This window comes from Myotis myotis, unplaced genomic scaffold (assembly GCF_014108235.1).
Source record: "Myotis myotis isolate mMyoMyo1 unplaced genomic scaffold, mMyoMyo1.p scaffold_m19_p_1, whole genome shotgun sequence".
Classification (NCBI taxonomy): Eukaryota; Metazoa; Chordata; class Mammalia; order Chiroptera; family Vespertilionidae; genus Myotis; species Myotis myotis.
The window spans coordinates 47,869,852-47,894,138 of NW_023416313.1; the positions used below are offsets into that span (position 1 = coordinate 47,869,852).

At 38.4% G+C, this 24,287-nt stretch overlaps 1 protein-coding gene, 1 long non-coding RNA gene and 1 other non-coding gene across 3 annotated transcripts in view; 2 read left to right on the forward strand and 1 right to left on the reverse strand.

The window, feature by feature from the left end:
• The window catches only part of LOC118669866, a 23,600-nt gene extending 15,658 nt beyond the window's left edge, over positions 1-7,942 (reverse strand). The window contains exon 1 of the long non-coding RNA XR_004972162.1: positions 7,550-7,942. This is a non-coding gene — a long non-coding RNA (uncharacterized LOC118669866). The remainder of the gene's footprint in view (positions 1-7,549) is intronic.
• Positions 6,629-23,994, forward strand: EREG (epiregulin). The gene is made up of 5 exons (XM_036336303.1): positions 6,629-7,027; positions 18,279-18,365; positions 20,185-20,308; positions 20,942-21,091; positions 23,041-23,994. Exons 1-5 carry the CDS (start codon positions 6,973-6,975, stop codon positions 23,120-23,122), a joined length of 498 nt encoding a protein of 165 aa, XP_036192196.1. The 5' UTR covers positions 6,629-6,972; the 3' UTR covers positions 23,123-23,994.
• Positions 10,496-10,659, forward strand: LOC118662261. Its single transcript, XR_004969656.1, has one exon. It is a non-coding gene; the product is annotated as a U1 spliceosomal RNA (small nuclear RNA).
• Positions 23,995-24,287: the final 293 nt, after the last annotated feature.

The window sequence follows — 24,287 nt, forward strand, 5'->3', positions numbered from 1 at the left end:
TCTTGACCTCATTGCTCCATCTGCTCTTGGTGACGGGGCCTCCTCTTTGGAACGCCCACCTCCTTTGACTTTGGAAATCCAGCACTGTCATCATTGCCCTTTTATGTTTTTTTAACTCTCTTACGTATATCCTGGCACTAAATAAATATCTGATATTCATTTATGTTAACACATATCTTATAGTTCTGTCCCATTATTTTGTTAAACATTAATTTGTGTTCCATAAAAATACTAAGATGAATGAAAGACAGGAGCACTTATAATTGCTGAGTTTTACAGATGAGCTGATTAAAATTCAAGTAAGGTCATAAGGTCAAAAGAGTCAACAACTGATGGGAGCCAGGATTTCAACCTGTAGCTCCTGACTACTATTTTAATACCAGTTTTTGTCAATTGATTGCTTTATTTTCTGATTTTTAGGACATTTAATACCTATAATTTTTTTTTCATCAAAAAGAGTGAAACTTTCCTTATAAATGTGGTTTGGGTCATACAACAATGCAGTTTTCTTTATGTGTAACAGGATCTACTGGTAGATTTCCTAGTTGCTAAAGCCCCACTTCTTTTTACTTTTGGTAGAGTTCATGATTCATAACTTGTGAGCAAAGGAAAGAAAATTTTAACAGGCCTAAGCAAAGATCTTTGGGGTGATGGCGGTAAGATTCTAGAACAGTGGAGAAGCCTGGATGTAGAATAAACTATCTTTTCATATCCCGAGGACATTATCTGTGCTGTAACTCTAGCATATTTTAGTCAATACCTTTGTATCCTTGTCTAAAATTGTTCAGTCTTACAAGACACAGGATCAAGAGACAGTAAAGCTGTGGTTCCATATTAGTGCCACATTTCAGATGCCATAGAGAGAATTTGCATTAAAGATTGTGTAGTTTAAACTTGCACTTTAAGGATGAGAAGAGTCTGGCCCAGAGCAGTTAAATGACCTCTATAAGATCACACAATTACGGTCAGGACCAGACCTTGGATCTAAAATGTGTGGTTTAGTGTTTTCTCCCTCTTTCCATGTTTAATTAAAACATCAAGCTGCCTGTTTGTAAAAATACATTCATTTGAGGCCCTTCCCAAACCAAGTGAATCAGAATCTCTGGGAAGGTAAGGACCAGTTTCCCCGCTGAGCTGACCAAGTGATTTTAAAGAGCAGCCATAAACGAGAACCAGTGTCTAGCCAGCCAAATAACAAAATGTTAACAATATACACGAATAATTCCTTATAGAGTAAGATGCATTGCAAGATAGAGCATTATCTTCTTTATGTGTAATTTTATTGAGGGATATTTTCCAAGTCCATTATTACTAGTAATATCCAATATAATAAAAATAAAGACTTTAGTAGCTTTTTGTTTTGTAGCCTTCACTAGCAAGTTTTTACTTGTCTGTTAGTGCTAGTGCTAAACAGAGGAAAAAAATCAATCATAAAATAGTCCTAGAATTTGGGGGGCATCCCACTCTGTCTTGTAGGTATTTTTACCCCCAGTGTCTACATAAATTAGACTACACCAGGTAATGTTTATTACCATTTAGATTTAGAAAGTAATTCACAGGTACCTTTGAGGAGATTAAAAGATATGAAAGTTTCAAGCTTAACCATTTATCACATATGTTTTGCCTTTTTATACACCAAAAAAGAACATGAATATTAAATACTTGTAAAATTGCATAAATCCATATGTAATCATGCCATAATCACGCAAATGATTTAGCAATAAAATGCAAAGTTCCCCAAAGGCTGATTGGTGGTTGAATGAGACATAAAATGACTGTTGAATGCCTAAGCATAAAATTATTGTTGAATCAATAACTTTAAGGAGGTTAACATTTTAACTGTAAAGTGTTATGTAAGGAGTAGCAGCCTGGATGGAGGTAATGTGCAATTACATGCAACTAGGCGTCAGTTAAACATGAAATAGTACTGCTTTAAATAGGGATGTTAATCTGCCTGCATTCCTAATTCATCATCACTACGTGTGAAATGAATGGTCTGTGGTTATACATAAGTGACCCAGGAGGCGCTTCTGGGGCACAACTCAGGGCAAATACAAGAGGCAGCAGCTTCAGAATGGCTCAGGTTCCTAGGAGTTTCAAATAGTATCTGCTCTTTTTACATTCCGTGGTTACTGAATGATTTTTCAGAGGATTCTGTTGATGAAATCCACAAAAAGCATGTTTGATATGACATTTTTAGAATAAAATGCTTTTCATAAACACAAGGAACAATAAAAAAGATAGACAACTGCTCTGATAGTGGGAGGTGGAAGACAGGCACACACAGTTTTCTCCTTCATAGGAAAATAACAACATAGACTGCTCTTCTCAAGGAAAGAGTGTAAAACTATCTGCAAAGGGATGTGAATGCTTTTAGCCAATAATCTGAAACTAGGGAACCAGAACTGTGGATTTTAATGAGACTGTATGAGAGCGCCACACATATAACAAACTTTCACTAAAGTGCACTGCATATTATAAGTAAAAACAATAATACAGTGCAGTGGTGAAGAGTGTAGTGCTGGCTGGAATTAGGATGCCTGGTTTGAATTCTGTCTTTGTAAAATGGAAATAAAATGGTACCTACCCCAAAGAATTGTTTTGAGGAACAAGTGAGCAAACATTTAAAACTGCCAGGTGAATTTAAAATATTAGATATTAATATTAGTTGCTATCATTATTGTTATTAAGCACATCTCATTCAGATTTAAGAATAAATATTAAGTGCTTTCATGTTCCTTACCACCTACAGTTCTGAATCTAAAAGAAACCACAAACAGCAGATATTGTTTTTTAATGAGTCCCCTCATCCAACCACTTAATCACTCAGCAGTCAAAGAGGATGTGAATTTTCAAATGTGTTGTCGTTTTTAATTTAAGAAAAACCCTCAAATTATGAAGTCAATCAATGACAAAATATAATTTACTATTTAGTAGACTTAAAAGCATTATCCATTTTTATTTTCTTCTACATCTTTGATTATATGCTAAAAGAAAAAGAAGATAATTTTACCTTTTGAATTCTTGAACCAATTCTCAATTAAGAATGGATTACTCCAGAAAGACTCTTTTTAAAAAGTCTATGATAGAGGTTATTTAAATAAAAGAGAGTACCATAAATTCAATATATGTTCCTCCTTCTCTCTATTTTGTTTCTTACTGGATTAAAAGTTCCTTGGCTTCAGGGATGTACCTGTCTTATCTGTATCCATATAACAATGTCATTACAAAGACATTCAATAAATATTTGATGAGCATATAAACTAAAAGAGAGATTTGTGTAAATAGCATTGTAGTCTGTTGATTTTGGTCAAAGAGAAAAGCAAAACAGTTATTATTTTATAAAGGTTATGGGTAAATATGGAGCCCAGAATTTTTCTTGGAAATGTGTGCTTTTTTTTTTTTGTATTTCATAAGACTTTATTTAATTTAAACATATATTTTAAAAATTATCATGAAAGACATAAATTCTTCATTCAAGGTGTATTTGTTCAAAAGGCCCCATGTAGTTAACATCTAACTAAAGTTAGAATAAAATCATTTTCCCCCAAAAGTTGGCATCTAATAGAACAGAATTATGTTTAAATTCTTATATATTGAATATTAAACATAACACTCTCATCTTGGACACTTTCCTTATTTTTCAATGCCTTCACTGGCAAAAAGGGATCCAATATCATTCCAACTAAGGATCAACTAAATGAAAGACTTTAAACATTTGTGGTATAAAAAAGCTGATTCACCAGGTGTGCTCTGTTGTCAATTTTAGAAGCAGTGATTTCAAAATAAGCAAGTGTCAGTTGCAGTCCCAAAGAGCCCCAACTTGGGGCTGGGTATGGGGGGTAATGGAAGAAGAATTGTGAGGTTTTCTAAGTTCTTGTCTGAGGCTGGATGGTGGCTCTTTAGGGATGGCCCAGCGATTGATCTGGCTGCGGTCTGTAGGGCTGTACCAGTTTAGGGCCTGAAAGTGGATGCTGGCAGTCCAGGATTCCCTCACTTCTCCTAAGAGGACCCACTTTAATGTAAAAAGATTATTTTTGCAGCATTTATCTGTCTGGTAGTGGTTACATGTTTGTTATGTATCAATTACAAACATAGGCCACGATCCACCTTGAGTTTAGTATCAATTTAAAATGAATACATTTTAATAATCATAAGAGACTCAATGAATTTTAAAGAATAGCATTATATATATTTACTAACCTTTTAAAAGAAACCCCAATACCTCTCAGACGTGGAATTGCTCATCTAGCTAATGTGTTTAACTCACTTCCTAGTAGGAAAATTCCATATGACTTGATTATTTTCTTCCCAAGTTGTTCTATCTTCAAAAATGTTTGTGCCTTTAAGAGGAATTATAATTGTAATTCATACTATGGGTATATATTTAAATGAGCGATTAATGAAAATAGTCTTCAATTATTAAAAAAAAAAAAGTTGCGGAGGCAGTGGCCAATCTTCCCCGATGCGTCATGGTGGAGTCATTCTCAAAAACTAATGGCTACAAAATTGAGTAAACATAGAACCAATAAAGAAAAGATTTCTTCACACCATATGAAGAGTACCTTGCTGTGGAAACTTTTGGGAGAAGCACAGCATTTTTTTTTTTCACAGTGATAATATCTCATGCTTGCAAACATCAGCCACAAAGTAAAAAATTCCTCCCCACATATCAATACCATAGAGCTGACTGTTGCGGAATGACCCCATTCGCCTCAGTGCGTTCCACCCCATCCTTCTTTTGAGCACGAAGCACAAGACCGTATTTGGTGAAACAAGCCATTAATTAGGACTAATACATTCTTCTTGTCACTCCTTGCAAGTAACTCCCCATCATCGTGCAGAATAAGGAAACACTCCCAGTTGACACCTCATTCTTTCAAATTCTGCCTTAATTTTTCAAACGCTTGAGCTATTTATTTTCCAAATCTACTTTGTAAAACAAAAGCTATTACATAGCCAGCAGTCCCTTTTCCTAATTCTAATTTACCAAATTGTGATCTCTAACAATGCTCAGTAAAACTTCAACCTAGTCCCAGGATCATATTTCTTGGTTTCATTTTTTCTTTACAAAAGAGCAGTTAAGTGATAAGTCACTTTCTGCTTGATTTCTTGGAAGACTCAGAAGCTAGATTTTGGAGCCCATAATTCTACCCCTCTCCCACTATGCATTGATTCATGACTATTGACCACCCACCAAGTACCACCATCCTACCAAGTGCTAGCATCAATGTTTACATATAATAATATGTATTTTTAATGAGTGATAACCTTGTGGTAGGCATTGTGGTAAGTACCTTCATTATCTTGATTTTTTTACTATTATCCCTATTTTACATATGAGAAAACTGAAAGAGATTAAATTACTTGTCCAAGGGTTCAAAAGCAGACTTACTAAATCCATGATCTTAAGCATAGATGGAAGGATTTAGTAAGCATTTGTTTCCAACATGAAAGTTCTGGACATTAAAGGGCACCATTCGGGGTGAGGAAGAAAAAAGGTGGGGGAAAAAGAGGATAATAAGAAAACAATAAAAGGTCAGAAGGTAGGAGTTATTAACATTCATCAGATGTCATTTTCTATTCAAATATGTTTTCAGTAACATTGAAATGACTCACTGTTCTTAGGCCTTACGGGGAATAAAATAAAAAAGTAAAATCAGTTACGTATTCATACAAATTTGAATATATGACTTACAACCAATAACATTTAAATAATACCAAGTAGTTTCATCAGGTGTGAAGTACCAAATCTATAATTCTATGAGTCTAGGTGGAAGATAAAAAATAATGGCTGTAAGAAGTCAGAATGAAAAGAGATATCTGGAAGGTCAAGAAATCCAGGCCTTTGAGAAGAACTGAGGAAATAAGTAGGACTTGAGTAGCTCCACTAAGACTCAGCCATTCCCCCAAACTGTGAATCCATCAGCACAGACAAGAAAGTGGGAATAAGCAAGGGTGTAGTGAGTTTTCCAGCCAGGCTGGGGTGAGACGATTTGGTGAACTAGTGGAGCTGAGATTGAAAAGACTGGGTTCAGGTTTGTGGCAGGTCTTGTCCAAAAGGCAATGAGCAGGCACTGAATAATTTTGTGCAGGGAAGTGATAGGATTAAGACAAAATTTGGGGAAGTTCAATCATAAGCAGCAGTCTGATGGATAGCAAATAGGACGGAATGAAATATATAATTTAGGATTTTCTTCATACTCGCTACATTGAAGCCTTAAATGCATGTAGTACCATGGAACAGAGGCACCGAGAAGGAAGATGTGGACATGAAAGGCACCCCTGAGGAGTCACACGTGTACACACACACACACACACACGTACAAACACACGTGTACACACACACACACACACACACACACACACACACACACACACAGTTTTGGCAGAAACCAGACATCGTTTCCACTATTGGGAACACCAGCGCTGGTTTGGGGTCAAGTTATGCCTGTCACCCAGAGCAACTAAAGCCACCCACTATTCAGGCAAATGACCCCACAAAGCAAACCAATCCATCTGGCCCATGCTCCCCACCTCCACCCTGAGGAGTCAGAGGGGAAGATGGAAAAGTTTGGGGAGTAGTCTCGGGCTCACCCGAAGGGCATTTTTTCATTCCTCAGCCACTGTCAGGTGTTGAGAGAGGGAGGAGGACATCCGGACTGCGCTCGAGCCACCCCTCCCCTGCGGCCCATTATGAAACTCCGGACACTTTGCACCTCACCCCGCTAGGAAGTCCTCCAGCCCCAGGCTCCTCCCGAGGTTCTTATAAAGGTCGCCTTGTGGGGCCAGTGAGCTCAATTGCTGGACAGACCAGTGTCAGGGGAACGTGGCAGACGGGCGGCCCTCCGGTCTCTCCACCGCGCTCCAGCCGCAGCCAGGCCACCCCGCGCTCCCAGCCGGCCGGTGAGCTCCCTCCCCGCGCGGCCCGCCGCCCAGCAGAGCCCGAGCGCCGCGTGCCCCCCGGACAGGATGGAGCCGCGCCTCGCCCCCCGCGCCCGCGCCCGCGCGCTGCTGCTCTGCCTGGGTAAGCCCCCGCCCGCCGCCAGGACACCCGTGCGGCCGCGTTGCGCTCGTCCCTTGACAATCGGGGACTTTCCACCGGCTACCGTGCACCCTTGGAAAGGATGTCTCTTGCATGCCAGTCCGTCTCTCCCTCCAGCCCGGGAGGAGGGGAATCGGCATAAAAAAACGCTTTTCTTTGATAAATTAACTATTGGTATATGTGTCATGCATGGATTTATACAGCTCCGTATTAGGCAGAATAAAAAGTCGGAAAGTTTTGGGTTGTTTTGCTTTTAAATTTGCTGTTCTGGAGACCCAGAGACCTGGATGCGCTCTGGCACTTCAGGCCGAGTTCTTTCTCGTAGGGGCCGGGGTGGGGAGGGGGCGGGGGGAGACGAGCCCGGGGCGCGGGAGACCCTTTGGAAAGTAGTGCTTTCTTGCCGTTTGCCCTCCGTTCTCTAAGTCAAGCCTGGTTGAGCTCCCGGGGGCCGGGTGGCAGGTTTGCTGGAGCCCCAGACCCCCGGGATGAAACCGCTGTTCTTACCTGGAGCGGAGGGACGCGCCCAGGTCCTGGAGCTCCTCGCCGCCAATCGACCTCTCACCTGCCCTTTCGGGTTTGTCCCTGAGCCCTGGTGGCGGAAGGCTGGGCAGCGCTTTTCACTGGCGGGCATGGCACCCCACAGCCTGTAATCGCTGAGTGTACTTTGATGCCTATCATCATCTTATTTGAAATGAGTTAATGTTAGTCGACGGGGAGGGGGGGGGCGCGGGAGGAATCTATCGTAAGCTTCCTAGATTGAATATATATATATTTTCTCTCCATTCCTTAAAGTTGAAGAGGAATTTGGAGTTGCATATGATTTAAATAAGGAAATAAAACTTGCCAGTCTCACATTCTTTCTGGACGCGCAATGAGGCGAATTCCCCTACCTACCTACCTACCTACCTGTGCAGGATGTGACAGTTAAATTGTTATTTCGACACGCCTTATCTCAGGGGTTGAGACCTAATGAAATGCATGCTACGCATAGTGGAACTTGTCCAAGTTCAGGAATGTAAGTGGAAACTGGATGTCTGGTTTCTACCAGAACTGTGCTAAGGACTTGGTAGAAGATTCTCTAGTAAATAATGTGGCTTTGCTGTCTTTGTTTTTAAATCTCTGTGAAAATAATAAAATTTAAAGGTGACAGTCTTCCTAGAGTTAGAGCTTAACCTAGAGGTCACAATGGCTTAGCGCTTTCCCCCCTCACCTGTAAGGCTGCATGCGAACAATGCCAAGTGTCTGTTCGGGACAGTCATTAAATATTCTAATTTGAGACAGCAAGAACCTATGAATAACCTGGTTACTACCCACCTATGTTGTGTGTGTTTTTGTTGTCATGAAAGTGCTTAACTCCTTTATTGCGTTACTTAATTATAGTTCACTTATTTCATCAGCTGCCAAGCCCATTTCCAAATGAGCTAGGTCAGTTTCTGTTTTCCCAGTGTGTTCAGATATTTCTCTGCCACTAGGCAAGTTCCTGTTTGAAGTTCTATATCATTTCTCCACACTCTATGCAGGTATGCAAGTCCAATAGTTTTATTCTAAAGCACCTGGGGGGAAAAGGTAAGGTCATCTGTTAATTCTGAAATTGCCCCCTCCCCAACAAAATATAATCTAGAAAAACTTTTCCCAAATGACTTTTCTCATTTATTTTAGATTTCAGCAAACTGTTTATTATTTCCATTTTGTGGAATTCATATGTCTCTTTGATACTTAGGGGCTCTTGATCTAAAATAAAGCATTTTCATTGATACCCAAATGGACTTTTGAGCATATTCCTGAATGACATCTCCAAGACAATTTCTGCGTACCTCATTGCACAATGACAGAGAATTGAGCAGAATAAACATTTATTTTCTTGAAAATATGGGAAGCGTGGATCTCAATGAGACATTGGCTCTCCTCAGATCTTTTCTGTTGACCTGAGAGTTCGTGAGCTGCCTGAATGTTAGCACACCTGAGATGACACCTCTAGGCAGAAAACATGACGACAGGCCTCTCCTGTCTGGGTTTTGACCCAGGTACCCAGCTGCCTTCCACATCACCTGGCCATATGAACAACTTGGGTAATTGGGGTGTGTGGTTCCACATTGGGGGCCAAATCTAGGAGTTTGGAAGGGAACTAACAGTTACCAAATGCCTACTGTGAGCCAATCATGTTGTGTGGTAGGTGCTTTACACACATCATCTCACTTCTTAAAGTAACTGCATGAGGTTGGTATGAATAGCCCAGTTGGACAAATGAATAAACTAAGGCTCAGGAAAGAAACTAGAGTAAATGGCAAGAATAAATGTCTTCTGTCCATTTTTGCCCAAGAATCTCCCATTTCCTGGTTAATAGTCACACAAAAGATACAAATGTCATGTAAGAAATCCTCTTCAAAGAGACTATAAATTAAGGTGTGGTTTCCTCGTCTGTAAGACTTCACCCTGAATATAGACTTATGCAAAGTGTCTAACTAATAAGGTTGTAATTTCTGCTGGGAACATTTCTTAGGAAGGAAGACAATGGCGAGACACCCCAAAGCTGTGATATCCTTGGGGAGGAGCACCCTGACAGCCATCCTCTTGGTATAGCAATTCTGGAAGCTTTAACAAGTGAAGTAATATGGCAGACTCAGTGTCCTCTGGCAATGTGTTATGAAAGACTGGGCGTCTACTTACAGGACAAAGAAAAATTCTGTGACATTCTAGGTTAAAGTAATGACTTTATTAACTAGGATACTATCTATAATACACAAGATGACTTGATAATTGTCCAGAAAAAATGTTAACCCTTAACTTTTTTAGGACAAAAATCCCGAATTTTAAATTTGAGGCATGAAAGTGAGTTAAATGCAAATCCTTTTGCAAACCCTCCAGATCAGGGAAAAAGTCTCACTCTCATATATAAAAATATACACATTTATATATGTCAAATTTGATAGTTTTGAATCAAGAGACATAGATAGTACATAGAATCTAGGGTTCACACCCCAGTTTTTTTTAATTTGATACTTCCAGAAAGATTTATTCCATTGTGAACTTCAATTTTCTCATCTGTAAGATGGAGATCATAATAACTATGTTATCAGGTTATTGTATATGGAATTAACAAATTGAATATTAGAAAATAATAAAAAATACTTTGAAAATTAGAGCTATTTTCATCATCATCATCAAGTGCTTTCTTATAAAACACCTCATTTAAACTTTATAACTCCCTTTTAACTAGGAAAGGTATTATTATTCACATTTTTTAAACAAGAAAACAAATTTAAAAAGAAGTGTTATCCCTCGCATAAGGCTTCATTTTGTAATGTGCGGACCCTCTGCTGGGGACGACCCTAACTCACTCTTCACTTTTGGTGAAAGTTCTACTCATTCTTTAAGTCTGGAGAAAAGTGTCAAGCTTTCTCTGATAACCCCCTCTACCTTTCTTCTCCCACCACCCAAAAATAAGTGTGTAGATTTACCCAACAGGGAAGAAACCATGGTCACAAAGATGGTTTTCTCAGGACCAGGGGTATCTATTACGCTCCAGATGTGCTGACCCCTGAGACTTCCCCAACTGTGGGAAACTCGATTGCACAATTTGTGGAAGTGGGGGACTGTGTTCACATTCTCCCCTGGCATAAACAAATAATATAAGATAAAGTAAAAATACATAAATAAATGTGCAGCCTGTCCCCCAGTCCCCTTATACCTCTCCCATTCCTGTGGTCCTGCCCCTTTCAAGTAATACTGTGCTTCTAGCCCTGTTCCTCCTTACTGGTGCTGCACTCATCTGTTTTCACTCACACTGTGATACACTAATATTAAACACTCAGTAAATGTTAGTTGGATGCATGATTAGCTTGATACTTTTAGAATTCTCACCACTATGTTTTGACTCAACCAGCTGTTCTTCGGAAATGTACTTGAGAAGCTAAATATTCTGAGACTAAGCAGTAGTTCTTTAAAATTCAATTTTGTTGTTTATGATAAAACCTAATAATTGTTCTTCCCACGTTTCCCCATTCATGTCTGTATTCAGTGATGATATGCCTAAAATAATTTAAGCATATTTTAAATTACACACACTGTGTGTGTGTGTGTGTGTGTGAGAGAGAGAGAGAGAGAGAGAGAGAGAAATTGAGCAGTGATATGACTAAATGATGAATAGTCAGTAAAAGAAAGAAAAGTATTGTTTTAGTAATGAAAGGGACCTTAGAGTAATTTAATCTAAATTCCATCCCCCTCTCTAACCTACTCCATTCCTAGGTCTCTATTTTCAGAGAAAAGGAATCTCAGCTGCAGGGAAATAAAATTAGTTTCTGAGCTACAACTAGACTCCATCCCTCATGTCTCTAATGCAGAGTTTGGGGGCCTTGGCCGTATTCACATTATGGACTGGATAATCCTTTTATGGGAGTTTTCCTATGAATTGCAGGGTGTTCAGCAGCAATCCCTGGCTTCTACCCACTAGATGTCAGTAGCACCACCCCCACCCCAGTTGTGACACCCAAAAATGCCACCAGGCATTACCAAAATTACTCTGGATTGAGAATCACTAGCCTGATGGGTTTTCTGCTGGCACTCATAATTCAAAGTTTGAATAATCAATGCTTGAGTTACCAAGACAAATAAAATTAATATTAATGGTAAGCCAGATGCAAACATAAAACCAAGTCTAGTGTTGAAAAAGTCAACTGAGCAATTTTTATTGCTGATTTTAGCACCATCTGTCCTGAATAATGATGAATCCCTATTTATGATGGTGTCACTCATACTTCATATATAATTGCTTTGCTGACTACCCCATGCCTCCTTTTATAATTCTACGTATTGGTTCATACAACACTGAACTTCCTTTTTTCGTGAATTTCCTTGGCAATTTCTAATCACTCTTGATTACCTATTTCCTGAAGTTCTATCATACTCCATTTCATACTAGTTCCCTTGAGACATCTGAATGGCTCCTATGCCTTTAAAGGTCATATTCCCTTATATGAATTTCAAATAGACTCCATCAACTCAATTCTTACTCTTTTATTTAAGATTTGTATTCCTAAGGGCCTAATAAGTGTAAATAGGTGACATATGAACTACATACTCAAATTCCTTCATTCATTATGTTCTCCGTTCACGTCTGCCATTTCCAAGTGCCTCCGCAAATCTGCTGGCCTGCCTGTTTCCTACTCTTTTAATGGCACCACCCTCCTTGGTATTATCTAGCCAGGAACTTGACATCATGTATGAATTCTCTCCTGTCCTCTTCATCCCCAGGTGTCTAGCCCATTAACTCTATTTAGGACAGGAGTTATATCTTTTCCACCAATTTTCCTTTCAGCATCTTGTTCAATATCTCACAGACAGAAAACCTTCAATAGATATGTATTGAACAAATATAATTTGAGACATGTAGTTACTAAAAATAAATATAGGCAAAGCTAGTCTCCTTTTTTATTTATTGGGTGTAACTAAGTTCTTCCCATCCTAGCATTATACTACGGTTGCATTTGTGCTTCTTACTGAAGCTGAAGTCTCCAATTTAACAAAAACATATTTTCACAAAGTACAACTCTTTCGCAGCTTTAAATGTGCTAGGTGCAGTATGCAGTCTTGCTGAATGAAAAGCAATTAGCTTTGAGATTTTAATGTTACCTTTGTGTACTTATTTTTTCCTCTTTTTTTTTTTGATGCTCGCTGATTAAAACTCAGTTCTTTTGCAAATTCATTTTTGGCATTAGGTCTTTAGAAAGAATGCATGTGATAATAATCATTGTTTCTAAAGATGCCATTACATATTCAAAGCTTCAGGCCACATACAATATGACCACAATGAAAAGAAGGCAAATGACAAAACACTCATAATCTAAACTGTGGCCCCTTTAGGAGATGTTTCTTTTGAAACAATAATGTAATAGTAATTTATATTTCTGAATTGGCTCTATAGGGATAGGTGTGAGAAACAAGATGAAAGGGAGTCAAGGTAAAAAAAAAGTTATATAAAGATCTTCCAAATGACATTATCTTGGAAGAAAAAAATTTACAATAAAACATTTGAAATAATATTCTAGAAATATATCTGGCTTTTGGGGTATGCATGCCCCACATTTGGAGGTCTTAAGTCACAAAATTCCAAACACTGAGATTAATAGCATTGTACCCTTTATACAAGAGGTGATATGCATCCACCTGCATTCTGAGAAGATTTCTATCATGAATAAGATATATCTTAAAATCTACTTTAGGGTGAAATAAACTAATCCCTTATATTTTGACACACTGATTCTTGATTTGAATGGCTTTAAGCGTAGTATTGTATGACCAATTATGAGCACTTTGAAGTATGATTTAGAAATTACTACCAAAATTGAAGGGTATAATGCCTCTGAATTGAAAAAAAAAAAAAAAGATGGCCTATGAAGTCTTTCCTTTTCCCTTGACAAATAGGATCCTATGGCTATCTATTAATGTCAAAGTTAAAAGAAATACTTATTTGAAACCATTATCATATCCACCTCTGGTTTCATTCTGCTTGGTCTCAAATAGTTTTAATTGGTTTTTACATTTAGTTTTTAATGAAGTTTAGTTGAAAAGTTAACATTGAAAACCTGTAAGAAGAGAGTGGTTGCTTGAAACAAAGACAAAATTATTTATAAGTATATGAAAAGTAGGATGTTACTGGAAAGTATTGACAGTAGTGTTTTACATTATGTCACGTAATAAAGATTTTCCAGTTATTTTAACCAAGGTGCAGCAAGACCTCATCTAATAGTGGAATGTAATTTAAAACAAAAGCATGTGGAAATGGTGAAGGTATATTCACTCTTTCAAAGTGTTCAAGACATAAGGTGCCTACTGTGCTACACACATATGCTAAAGTTATAGACCACCGTGGAAGAAGTGGAAATCTAGCAGTCCATGAGTAGATTGACATGTGACCAAAGCAAAAATGTGAATAAAACAGGTTTTACTACCTGTTTGGGCTGGGCAAATACTACAATTTATTATAAGCTTGGTGTTCTGTTCTAAACATAAAAGGTAAAATTAAGGAGAAAAAAAATTGCATTCCTTTCATTCTGTAACCCATTTCATTTTATTTTGGGTCATTTTTATGTGCTTGATTTTTTTTCAAAGGGAGAAAAAAGGGAAGCCAATTTATTTCCGGAACTGCAATTGATTTTGCTGACTTGACTTGGTAGGCTAGTCACCAAGTCCCTGCCTTCTTCTAGATGAGCCCCTCAGTGCGGGCAAAAAATGCAAGGTCAAAAGAAACCAGATGTAATTAGACACGTTTGACATTTGGCATTCCTCCTGCTATTGGGCAAGCACTTCTTAATGCTCCAGGGCCCACAACATTTAGTGCTACCCCCATTCAGGTAATGGCACTCAACCTCTCCCACGCGTGCGGTCCCCAATATTGTGTAAGGGTGTAGGCCCAGGCCCTGACTCACAGGGTAGAGGTGGTTTGTATCCTGTGAGTCACCAACACCACTTCCTGCTGGCGCACTTGAGATTTCACTGAGACACAGTCTTTGAAAGGTGAAGGTAGAGAGATGAATAGGTGAGCTTCAGGATCCTAAAACCTATTTGGAAGTTTGACAGAAAAAATGGCCTCTAAAGGGATTATGATTTTTATAGCAGTAATGAAACAGACATTTCACCTGCTAATTTTGAGTTCACAAATCATTTACCCCTTTTCACCTTGTGCAGAATTCCTTGTGTTTTAGTTACCAATGTGAACTTGCCACTAGACCTGTTTTTCTGACACATGGACACTATCCAAAATCTTTAGTATCATAGTGAATTATTTTCTTAGCAGGGCCCCTGGTCAAGGATCCAAACCCAAGTCGTTGTATCTTAGAGAGATCATTATGTTCAAACTAGAGGCCCGGTGCATGAAAATTTATGCACTGGCAGGGGTAATCCCTCAGCCTGGCCTGCCCCCTCTCACAGTCTGGGAACCCTCAGGAGATGTCCTACTGATAGCTTAGGCCCGCTCCCCAGTCTGGCCTCCCTCTGCAGGAGGTGACCAGCTGATCAGGGGAAGGTACCACCCCCATCACCCAACTGCTGCTGCCACCCCTGTGGCTGCCGGCCCTCAGCCCTCACTTCTTAGTGCTGGCCCCACCCCCCGCCCACCTGCGGGAGGGAGGTGATCTGGGGCCAGGCCAGCTGAGGGAGGGGCTGTAAGAGGTTGAGGCACAGCAGGTCGCACCCCATCCAGCCTCTGCGGCTGCCTCTGCAGAAGGGGCAGCACTGGGACCGGGACCGCACAGCCCCCTTTCCTGCTGCCTCTGCCGAAGGGGCCTGCTGCGCTGAATCAGCCTGTGCCGCCACCTCTCCTGTGCCGCTGGCCCTCAGCCCTCGCAGCCGCTTCAGCTTTGTCCAAAAGGACATCCAGAAGAATGTCAGGAAGACGTCTGGTCTATCTGGTCTAATGAGCATATTACCCTTTTATTAGTATAGATAACACTAAAGTTATGATGCTAAAGTCATGAAAAACTGCCAGATTAAAGAAATATATGGATATGACGTTAGCATCTATTCCTTTCCTGTATGACTTTAAAATAATGAGTAGTGATTCTTAAGGGTACAGGATAGTAGATATCAGAATCTTTCATGGTGGAGTTTTTCAGGTGTTTTTTTTTTATCACCTCCACTTACTCCTTTACCCCAGTTTGCAAGGGTCTGGGGCAGAGGTGAGGTCGAGGGAAGCTTCAGAACCACTGTTTTAAAGCAATAGAGCTGTGCAGATGGACACATGATTGAGAGTTAGTTTTGCTATCTTACTGGTTACATACATTTGCGATGGAACTGGAGTCTACACACTTGCTTTTGAGAGTAGCCTTTAAAATTATTTACAATTTCTTCTGTAAAACACCCGGATGTTGGATTAACGTCGTGAGTCTCACAGAAACCATCCTGAGTGATGGACTATGTCCAAGGGAGTGTCACAGGTTAGGAGAGCCCAGTTTTTGTGGAGGCACGCCCTGCACTGAACATTCTTTAGTTCACAAAGACAAACATTTCACCTGTGGCCTGACCAAGTGGAACAAAGTGTCCAACAGTGGGAAAATTAACAACTGCTAAAATCCTTAAAAAAAAAAGGCCGAGAAGCAACACCCCCAAACCATTAGCTGGATTCTAACATCGTCACAGGTTGCAGCTGGAAGCAATCCTGAACAGGAGAGGTTAGTTTCTGATTCCTGCAAAGGATAAAAAAATGAGCTTCAATGAGCCTGGTTGGCCCTTTCCTGGTGGGAGAATTAGTAACATTACCTCCCAAGCACTCTTCAGTTGGAGAAATATGGAAGAATAGGAGGGTCAAGGATGTAAAAATACTTATTTAGAACTTCAGTTTGAGTTGAGCAGACTGTATACGTTAAAGGGTTTAGTTCTTCAGTCGTTAAAGTACATGGCAAAATTATATTGAGATGTAGAACAAAATGGACTTGGATGAGATTCTAGCTCATTCCCCATGAAAAGCTAGGTGGACAAAGTAATCTTTTTTCATCTCTGTTCAACTGGCAATAAAATCCAAACTTTAGCCCTTTCTGTTTTTCTCATTTAAGAAAGATGGTTTCCTCCTTCCCCCTTATCATAGTAATTGAAGCAGCATTTACATTGTAGAAATAAAGAAGGGGGGTAGCTCTAATATTAAAAAAGTATTTTCAAATCATTGAAAGATTATGAGGCTTGATGTCAAAAGGTACATTTCTGATTCTTATCTTCTATGGTCACTGGATAATTGGTCTTGGACAAGACATTTAATTTAACTGCACTAAGGTTGTTTGGGGCTAATAACTACTTCACAGAATTGTTAGAAGTGTCAATTGTGAAACATTAAATTACAAACTATGATGCTGATACAGAAAATATGCAATTTGCTTAACAGATACATGCCTCCTTGGAGAAAAAGAAAATAATCTTGGTACAGACCAGTAGAGGGCACTGCCTGTATATACTGCTAACATTAGAGACTAGATGTTGACTTTGAAGGAACATCTCTGGTGATCTCTGCTATGTTAGGCATTATTTCAGAAAAATACCGTTTTATTTAATTCTTCCAAAAAACTCTAAGGGAGGGAAATACATTGCTCAAGTTTTCTCCCAGGATTGCCTTTTGTTGCCTCCCTTTGGGATTAAATAATCTGCTTCAATTACATTTACACTTGTTTGTTCCATGTGATGTCTATTATACGCTAACATTGTTGTCTGTTTCCAAATTCTGCAAGTGCCCCGTTCACAACAATACTATGTACTCTTAGGAAAGTTGCTTAAACTCTTTATGTTTTAGTTTTCTCATAGTAGCAACAATAGTATCTTCCTCTAAGAGTCCATAAGGAGATTAAATGAGATAATAAAGACAAGGAGGATAGAATCATGCCTGCATGTAGTATGTGTTCAAGAAATGTTAACTGCTGCCAATGTTACCACTAACACCACCATTTATATTTATATAATAATTACTCATAGGAATGGAAAGAGTGGTTGTAGTATAAATACCTGACTATTAAACAGATGAGACTAAACTCTCTTTAGTAAATACCTATGCAATTAAAAACATTCATATTATGCTTTCTACTCAATGAAGAAACTGCCTGAGTCACTCTGGTGCCTGTTTTCCAATATTTGCCTTTTTACTGGAGATACAGGATGAAACGCTATGTTCAAATGCTTCCTGGGCTGACAGAAACTGTGTTCCTATGGCTCTGTGTATGTGTGTGCATTCCGAGTTAGATAAGATATACCCTGACTCTGCCTAGCTTACATTTTACAATGCAAGAGTAATTTAGAATTTAGGCACTTAAGTCAACAAGGAATATATCTTAGGTAGAGAGTTCTGCATAGTTGTTATCATAAGTAGAACCTAATTCTTATTTGAATCATTCTTTTGTGATAGGTTCTATCTTAGAGCATTGCTTCAAGCATAACATGGAATAAAACATTAGAAATCTTACAATTTTTGAATTTCTAAGCTTCTTAGGATATCAAACTTCAAAATCAGGTCTTGAAAAAGGTTCCTATGAAGGATTTGAAGCAGGTTAAATCTGTAACTAACTATGAATACAATGCCAAAGCTTTTACCCTTGGACCTAAGACCTGGGGGTTCATTTTCAATTATATGCCTGTTTCCAGGAATGATTTTCTTTTATGGTTTCAATGGATCAAATTCTAAATGCTGTATTATTGTGGAAATCTGACCAACCTTTTTTCCTTGAAGCATTAATTACATATTTGATTTTTCCCCCATAAACAGGTTTTTATCTTCTACATCTAGTTCTTGGAACCACTGTGATTCCTTTGTGTATCCCGGGAGAATCTGAAGACAACTGCACAGCTTTAGGTAAGCCCAACTTTATCAACAGCACTTCAGAGGATTACATATTGTTAACAGAAATGCAAACTCAAAGACTATAAATACATATGAAAGTCGGGGGGAAAGGAAGGAAAATAGCTATTGTGTTAACAAACAAATTTTTTAACTCCCTTATGAACTAGCAACCTGGAAAACATACAAAGAAATAATTGAAGGAAGAGGGACTGTGTTTCTAGTTAAATGGAAAAATTTGATCTTGAAGAGATAAGGAACAAGAAAATCAGATTCCCTAGAACAGCGGTTCTCAACCTGTGGGTCGTGACCCCTTTGGGGGTCGAACGACCCTTTCACAGGGGTTGCCTAAGACTATCGGAAAACACATATATAATTACATATTGTTTTTGTGATTAATCACTATGCTTTAATTATGTTCAATTTGTAACAATGAAAATACATCCTGCATATCAGATATTTACATTACAATTCATTAGAGTAGCAAAATTACAGTTATGAAGTAGCAACGAAAATATTTTATGGTCACTACAACATGAGGAACTGTATTAAAGGGCCGTGGCATTAGGAAGGTTGAGAACCACTGCCCTAGAGCCATTCCCCAGAGCTTTGCTGAGAAACCATTGTTACAGGCTGGATTCCAGGCAAAACTGTCTTCACAGTTAAGACAGAAAACAACCCACGTGTGGCTCAAGCTGAAACTTTGTACACAGTAGATCATCAATGTATTTTCATTTTATTTTTGTAAGAGGAACAAGTGATGTTCTGTCTTTGTAGTCACAGCACTCATTCGGAAACATTCATGGATTACTTACTATGTGACAAACATAGTGTTTAGGCCTAGGGATGCAAAGATAAGTGGATGTACAGTCTCTCTCAAGGACCCTAGAGGACTCTGATGGGGGTTCAAGAGAGACTTGCTTTATATTTAGTCAAAATGTTGAGTCATTGAGTCAAGGGTTATCCTGAGCTATTGAGCCCAGCGTTATCTGAGGAACCAAGATATTTTCCAAAAATTCACCTTTTCTCTTGTCCTTCATCACGGTGCTCTCTGAAGGTCTGGTCTGCCTTCTTCTCCCTTTTTTGATTATTTGAACTAGAGTATTGCAATCAAGATGCTATTTTTAAAAAAAAATTATGTCATGAGCATTCTTCACATTTTAACACCTAAAATATTCTAAAGTGAATTGTACATGTAAACTGCAACACTGTCTCTAACAAAGCTCCTATTTCCATTGCTATAACTTGCTTCAGTAACTCGGGGTTTATCCAGTTCATGCTCAGGACTCATTGTTAGAGATGTTGGGAGGCTTTGGTTGATTTCTTTGATGGTAACCTCAACAATTCCGGAATGCACACCAGAGCAAGCCTTACTAGCTTACAAGCCATTATAGAATTAAATTATTTAAAATGAATTAATGTATTCAGTTTAAAATTGCTTTCGGAATAATGAATTTCAGAATTATTTTGAGATTTGAAAAAAATGGACTAATTTTGGTTAAGTGAATAATTGTGGAGGGTAATAATGTGTGTGTGTGCGTGTGCATGTGTGTGTCCCTCAACTTACCTTTTCTACCTTTACATGTTGTCATTTGAGAATTAAATCCCCAGGTTTGTCTGGTTTAGTCTGTTGGCCACTTTCTTTTGGACTCAGGTGTTGTCTCTTGATAAGGGAGTATGATAATAGAGTGACTCCGTGTTCCTGAAAATTCGTCTCTACTGCTTGGTACCTGACCTGCTTCGTCACAGCAGATCAGTGGTTACTATTATGAAAGGATGATTCATGCTTCCAAGAAGGCAACAGAATATATTCAACTCTCCATTTTCTTCACAGTTAAGACAGCAAACAATCCACGTGTGGCTCAAGTGTCAATAATACAGTGTAGCTCTGACATGAATGGCTACTGTTTGCATGGACAGTGCATCTTCCTGGTGGACATGAGTGAAAAATACTGCAGGTAATATCCCCAAACAAGCAAACAAACAAACAACATTTTTTTAACCTAGATTTCTCTATTTTTATTTATTTATTGAAGTTACTCTATATTTCCATGGGGAGCAGTTTATATGTACTACGAGCATACAGTTTATATGTCCAATTAAACACTTTATTAAGTAAGTTTTTTTAAAATAAAATTAGGGGGCAAATAGTAGTAGTTATCAAATTGTACAGATACTTCAGGGGTACAGACTGGGGAGGGCTTCAGATGCCTCCCTCTCACATGTGCCACAATAGCAGCTCAACTTCTAATCTTGCCCCTTGACGTATATTCATCAACCACTGTTTTAGGAATTGATTCCACTGATATAGACAAAAAGCACTTCAAACCTGAAAAACTTACAAAACCCTATTCCAGATGGACAGTCACCTGGCCTCTGAACTGGGCTGTCATTGTCATACCACAATTTAGCTTGAGCGCAATATGGGGCTCTTTGTATCTAGCGGCCTGATTCTAGGTCAGGCTTTGAATTCATCTTTTGCCAAACCTTGTTGATTTCTTGCATCACAGCATGAGATTAGTTCTTACAAAACTAAGCCGCAGCCACGATTTGAGAACATTCATTGATCTTTCTCTTGCATTTCCCTTTAGGTGTGATGTGGGCTATGCTGGTGTCCGATGTGAGCACTTCTTTCTAACGGTCCAACAGCCCTTGAGCAAAGAATATGTAGCTCTGACTGTGATTCTCATTCTCTTCGTTCTTCTCTTCGTCGCTGGCTCCATGTACTACTTCTGGAGATGGTAAGACAGCGCTTTTACACCGTCTTTAGCAGTCACTTTTAGACAATACAGATTTTTAAACTGGGTAAAAACATGGACAAAGTATTCTTTAGAGGGAAAAGATAGACTCTGCACTGATTTTATTTAGGGAGAAGTTGTAGTAGCAGAACATCTCAATTTGATTCTATGATGATCTCTATTACTTATTACCTATGTGACCTTATGCATAGGGAGGGTGAAACCTGGGAGTATCAGTTCCTTATAAAATACAGAGAGAATTCCTTATCCTACATTAATTACAGAACTCAGTATTGAATATGATAATAAATATGAAAGTAAGCCATAAGCCATGATGCCAGTGTTATACTTAGGCACTTGTATTTAATTTATTGGGTCAAGTTTTGTATTTCATAAAATACAGCATCGTAAATTAATAACCCCAGAAACTTAGGGTCTTAAAATTTAAGGCAGACTAATAGAAATGAGTTTCCAGGCAATTATAAAAGCTTACTTTTAAAAAGTGGTTCAGGTCAGTTCGCAGAACAGTCCCACCCACCCTCATGTACAATGCCATGCTGCTAGGACCAGGGTATGGGAACAGTGTGAATTAGATCCTAACAGATGCTATTAAAATGTCTCCATGAAATTCTTCTTATTTTGGAACTGTTACAAATCTCTCCATGTACATTTGAATAATTTTTTATGGAAGTAGTGAACTTCTACTGTTGATGGTCTAAAGTGTGCTACTTTTATAAGATTAAATTTGTTTTGCCCATGTTTGATTTTAAGTATTCACCAAATAATAATGACTTTCTAATTACTTATGACCACAGAACTAGATATGATTAAATCTGCAATACACCTAGCAGGTCTTCGACTACAGTTCTTTCCTTGGTAAAGATGGGAAAATGAAATCTAGAGTGGCCACCTGACATGCCCCAGCTCATATAGTTGACAAGTGGCAGGACTGAGTCTAAACAAAGGCTTTTTAATGTATTCTTCCACTAAGCATAGGCTATATGCTTAATTCCAAAATGGGTAGAAAATAAACTCAAAATATTTGGAAGATAGCTTGAATGAAAGATGATTCTAAATTGTGATAGCCCTAGCTGGTTTGGCCCGCAGACTAAAGGGTCCCGGATTCAATTCTGGTCAAGGGTACTGCCTGGGTTGCGGGCTTGATCCCCAGTAAGGGGCGTTCAGTAGGCAGCTGATCAATGATTCTCTCATCATTGATGTTTCTATCTCTCTCTCCCTCTCCCTTCCTCCCTGAAATCAATAAAAGTATATTTTTTAAAAACCCACAAAATAAATGGTGATAGATTTATGACACCTAGCTAGGAGATCTTGGCCAGGTTATGTGACCTATTTATATTTCACTTTCTTATCTGTAAAATAAAGATGGCAATGTAAATGTGAGAATAAAATAAATAATGAATGTATAGCACTTAGAACATGTCAGTAACCTAGTTAGTGCCTGATAAATCCTAGTTATTTTAATTTTTATTGGTGATAGCATTATATCATTGTGATGGGTAGAATGTAATAATATAGTGTGATATTCAAAATACTAGTTTTTAAGTAGGTACGTAGAGATGAAGGAAACAAAGATGAGAGAGAGAGAGAGAGAGGAAAAAAAAACAAAAACAAATGAGGCTTAAATGTGGTCACATGCTCTTGAAATTTTACAATTTTCAAGATAATGTTAACCATGTTTCACCATTTCCTTCCCCCAATTTTTAAGTACCCCCCCCAAAAAAAAAAATTGTTTGGCCACAGAAAGCTGTTTCTTCTTCTCCTTTTTTATTTTATTTTTTTCTTGTCCAACCTAAACCTATTCACCTTTGTCATTCTGGAAACACCATGCAGATGCACATTTTGAGTCCATATACGTGTTCCTTTTGTTAACATACTTTGTTCTCATTACTGTTAATTGCAGTGCTAACAGTTTCATTTCTGAATATTTCCAGGTACAGAAATCGAGAAAGTAAAAAGTCAAGGAAGGAGTATGAAAGGGTGACCTCAGGAAACCTGGCGTTGCCACAAGTCTGAGTGGCACCACCAAGCTCAAGGGCCGGGATGCACAGCAAGCCTGTTGATGTTAATATTCCTATTTTATTAATAATATTTATGTTGGGTCATGTGTTAAGTCAACAATGGTATATTTTTAATATATTTGGAAACTTTTTTACTTGTTTATTTTTGACAAACTATTTGTAAATGTACACAAACTAATATAGAAAGAAAATTGATATTTTTTTTCTTGAGCTAAGTGCTTTATTGAAAGCTTCAAACTTATTTGTCTGCTACAAATAAGTTGCTCGGGAAGTATCAGCAAAGGACAGATTGCTGTAAGCCTAAATATATGGTCAAATCAGTTTAATAAGTATATTTTTCCACTCCTCAAAGCAATGATGATTGGTTTGTTTATACCGTACTTTGATGTATAACTTGACTCCACTGTGTCATATACTGAAACAATGATATAATGGGAACTGGGGAGAAGCAAATACAGATCGTGTGCTAAACACTACACATTTGAAACAAACTAAACTGGGAGAGCTCTGCTCCCTCCAGGCCCATCCTCAGCTATAACTCTGTTTACCTGCTTGGAGGGGAAGTGGACAATTCCTTATTCCAACCCACAGCTCTTATGGATGCTAGTCACCCGTCTAACAGATTTTCCTTAAGGAAAATGAACCAATTTATACCATCTTTTATGCAAATAGTAGATATTTTTATAGCTTCACAAAGTTCCTTTTTTTTGTACAGCATTTATGTGAGGCAACTCTTGCTTCTGAGACAATTTTTTTTTTTTTTTAAATCCACACTTAGAGCTTCTTTTTAAGAGTATTTATTTTTTTGCCCTAGCCGGTTTGGCTCAGTGGATAGAGCGTCAGCCTGCGGACTGAAGGGTCCCAGGTTTGATTCCAGTAAAGGGCACATGCTCGGGTTGCAGGCTTGATCCCCAGTGGGGGGCATGCAGGAGGCAACCAATCAATGATTCTCTCTCATCATTGATGTTTCTATCTCTCTCTCCCTCTTCCTTCCTCTCTGAAATCAATAAAATATATTTTTTTAAAAAAGTATTTATTTTTGTAAGGATTTTGTTGAATTCTAAGGTTAACTCATAGTCCAAAATTTGATGGACTAATCATTATTTTAAAGTACAAGACAATAGTTATATATATTGTCTAAAGAAATAGTTGTTTTCTAC

What these genes read in the sequence shown, in the direction of transcription:
- EREG (XM_036336303.1), top strand. Translation starts at nt 6,973, where the DNA reads ATGGAGCCGCGCCTCGCCCCCCGCGCCCGCGCCCGCGCGCTGCTGCTC. An exon ending in CGCGCTGCTGCTCTGCCTGG is followed by an intron (nt 7,028 to 18,278) that starts GTAAGCCCCCGC and finishes CCCCATAAACAG; the next exon opens with GTTTTTATCTTCTACATCTA. An exon ending in ATGAGTGAAAAATACTGCAG is followed by an intron (nt 20,309 to 20,941) that starts GTAATATCCCCA and finishes ATTTCCCTTTAG; the next exon opens with GTGTGATGTGGGCTATGCTG.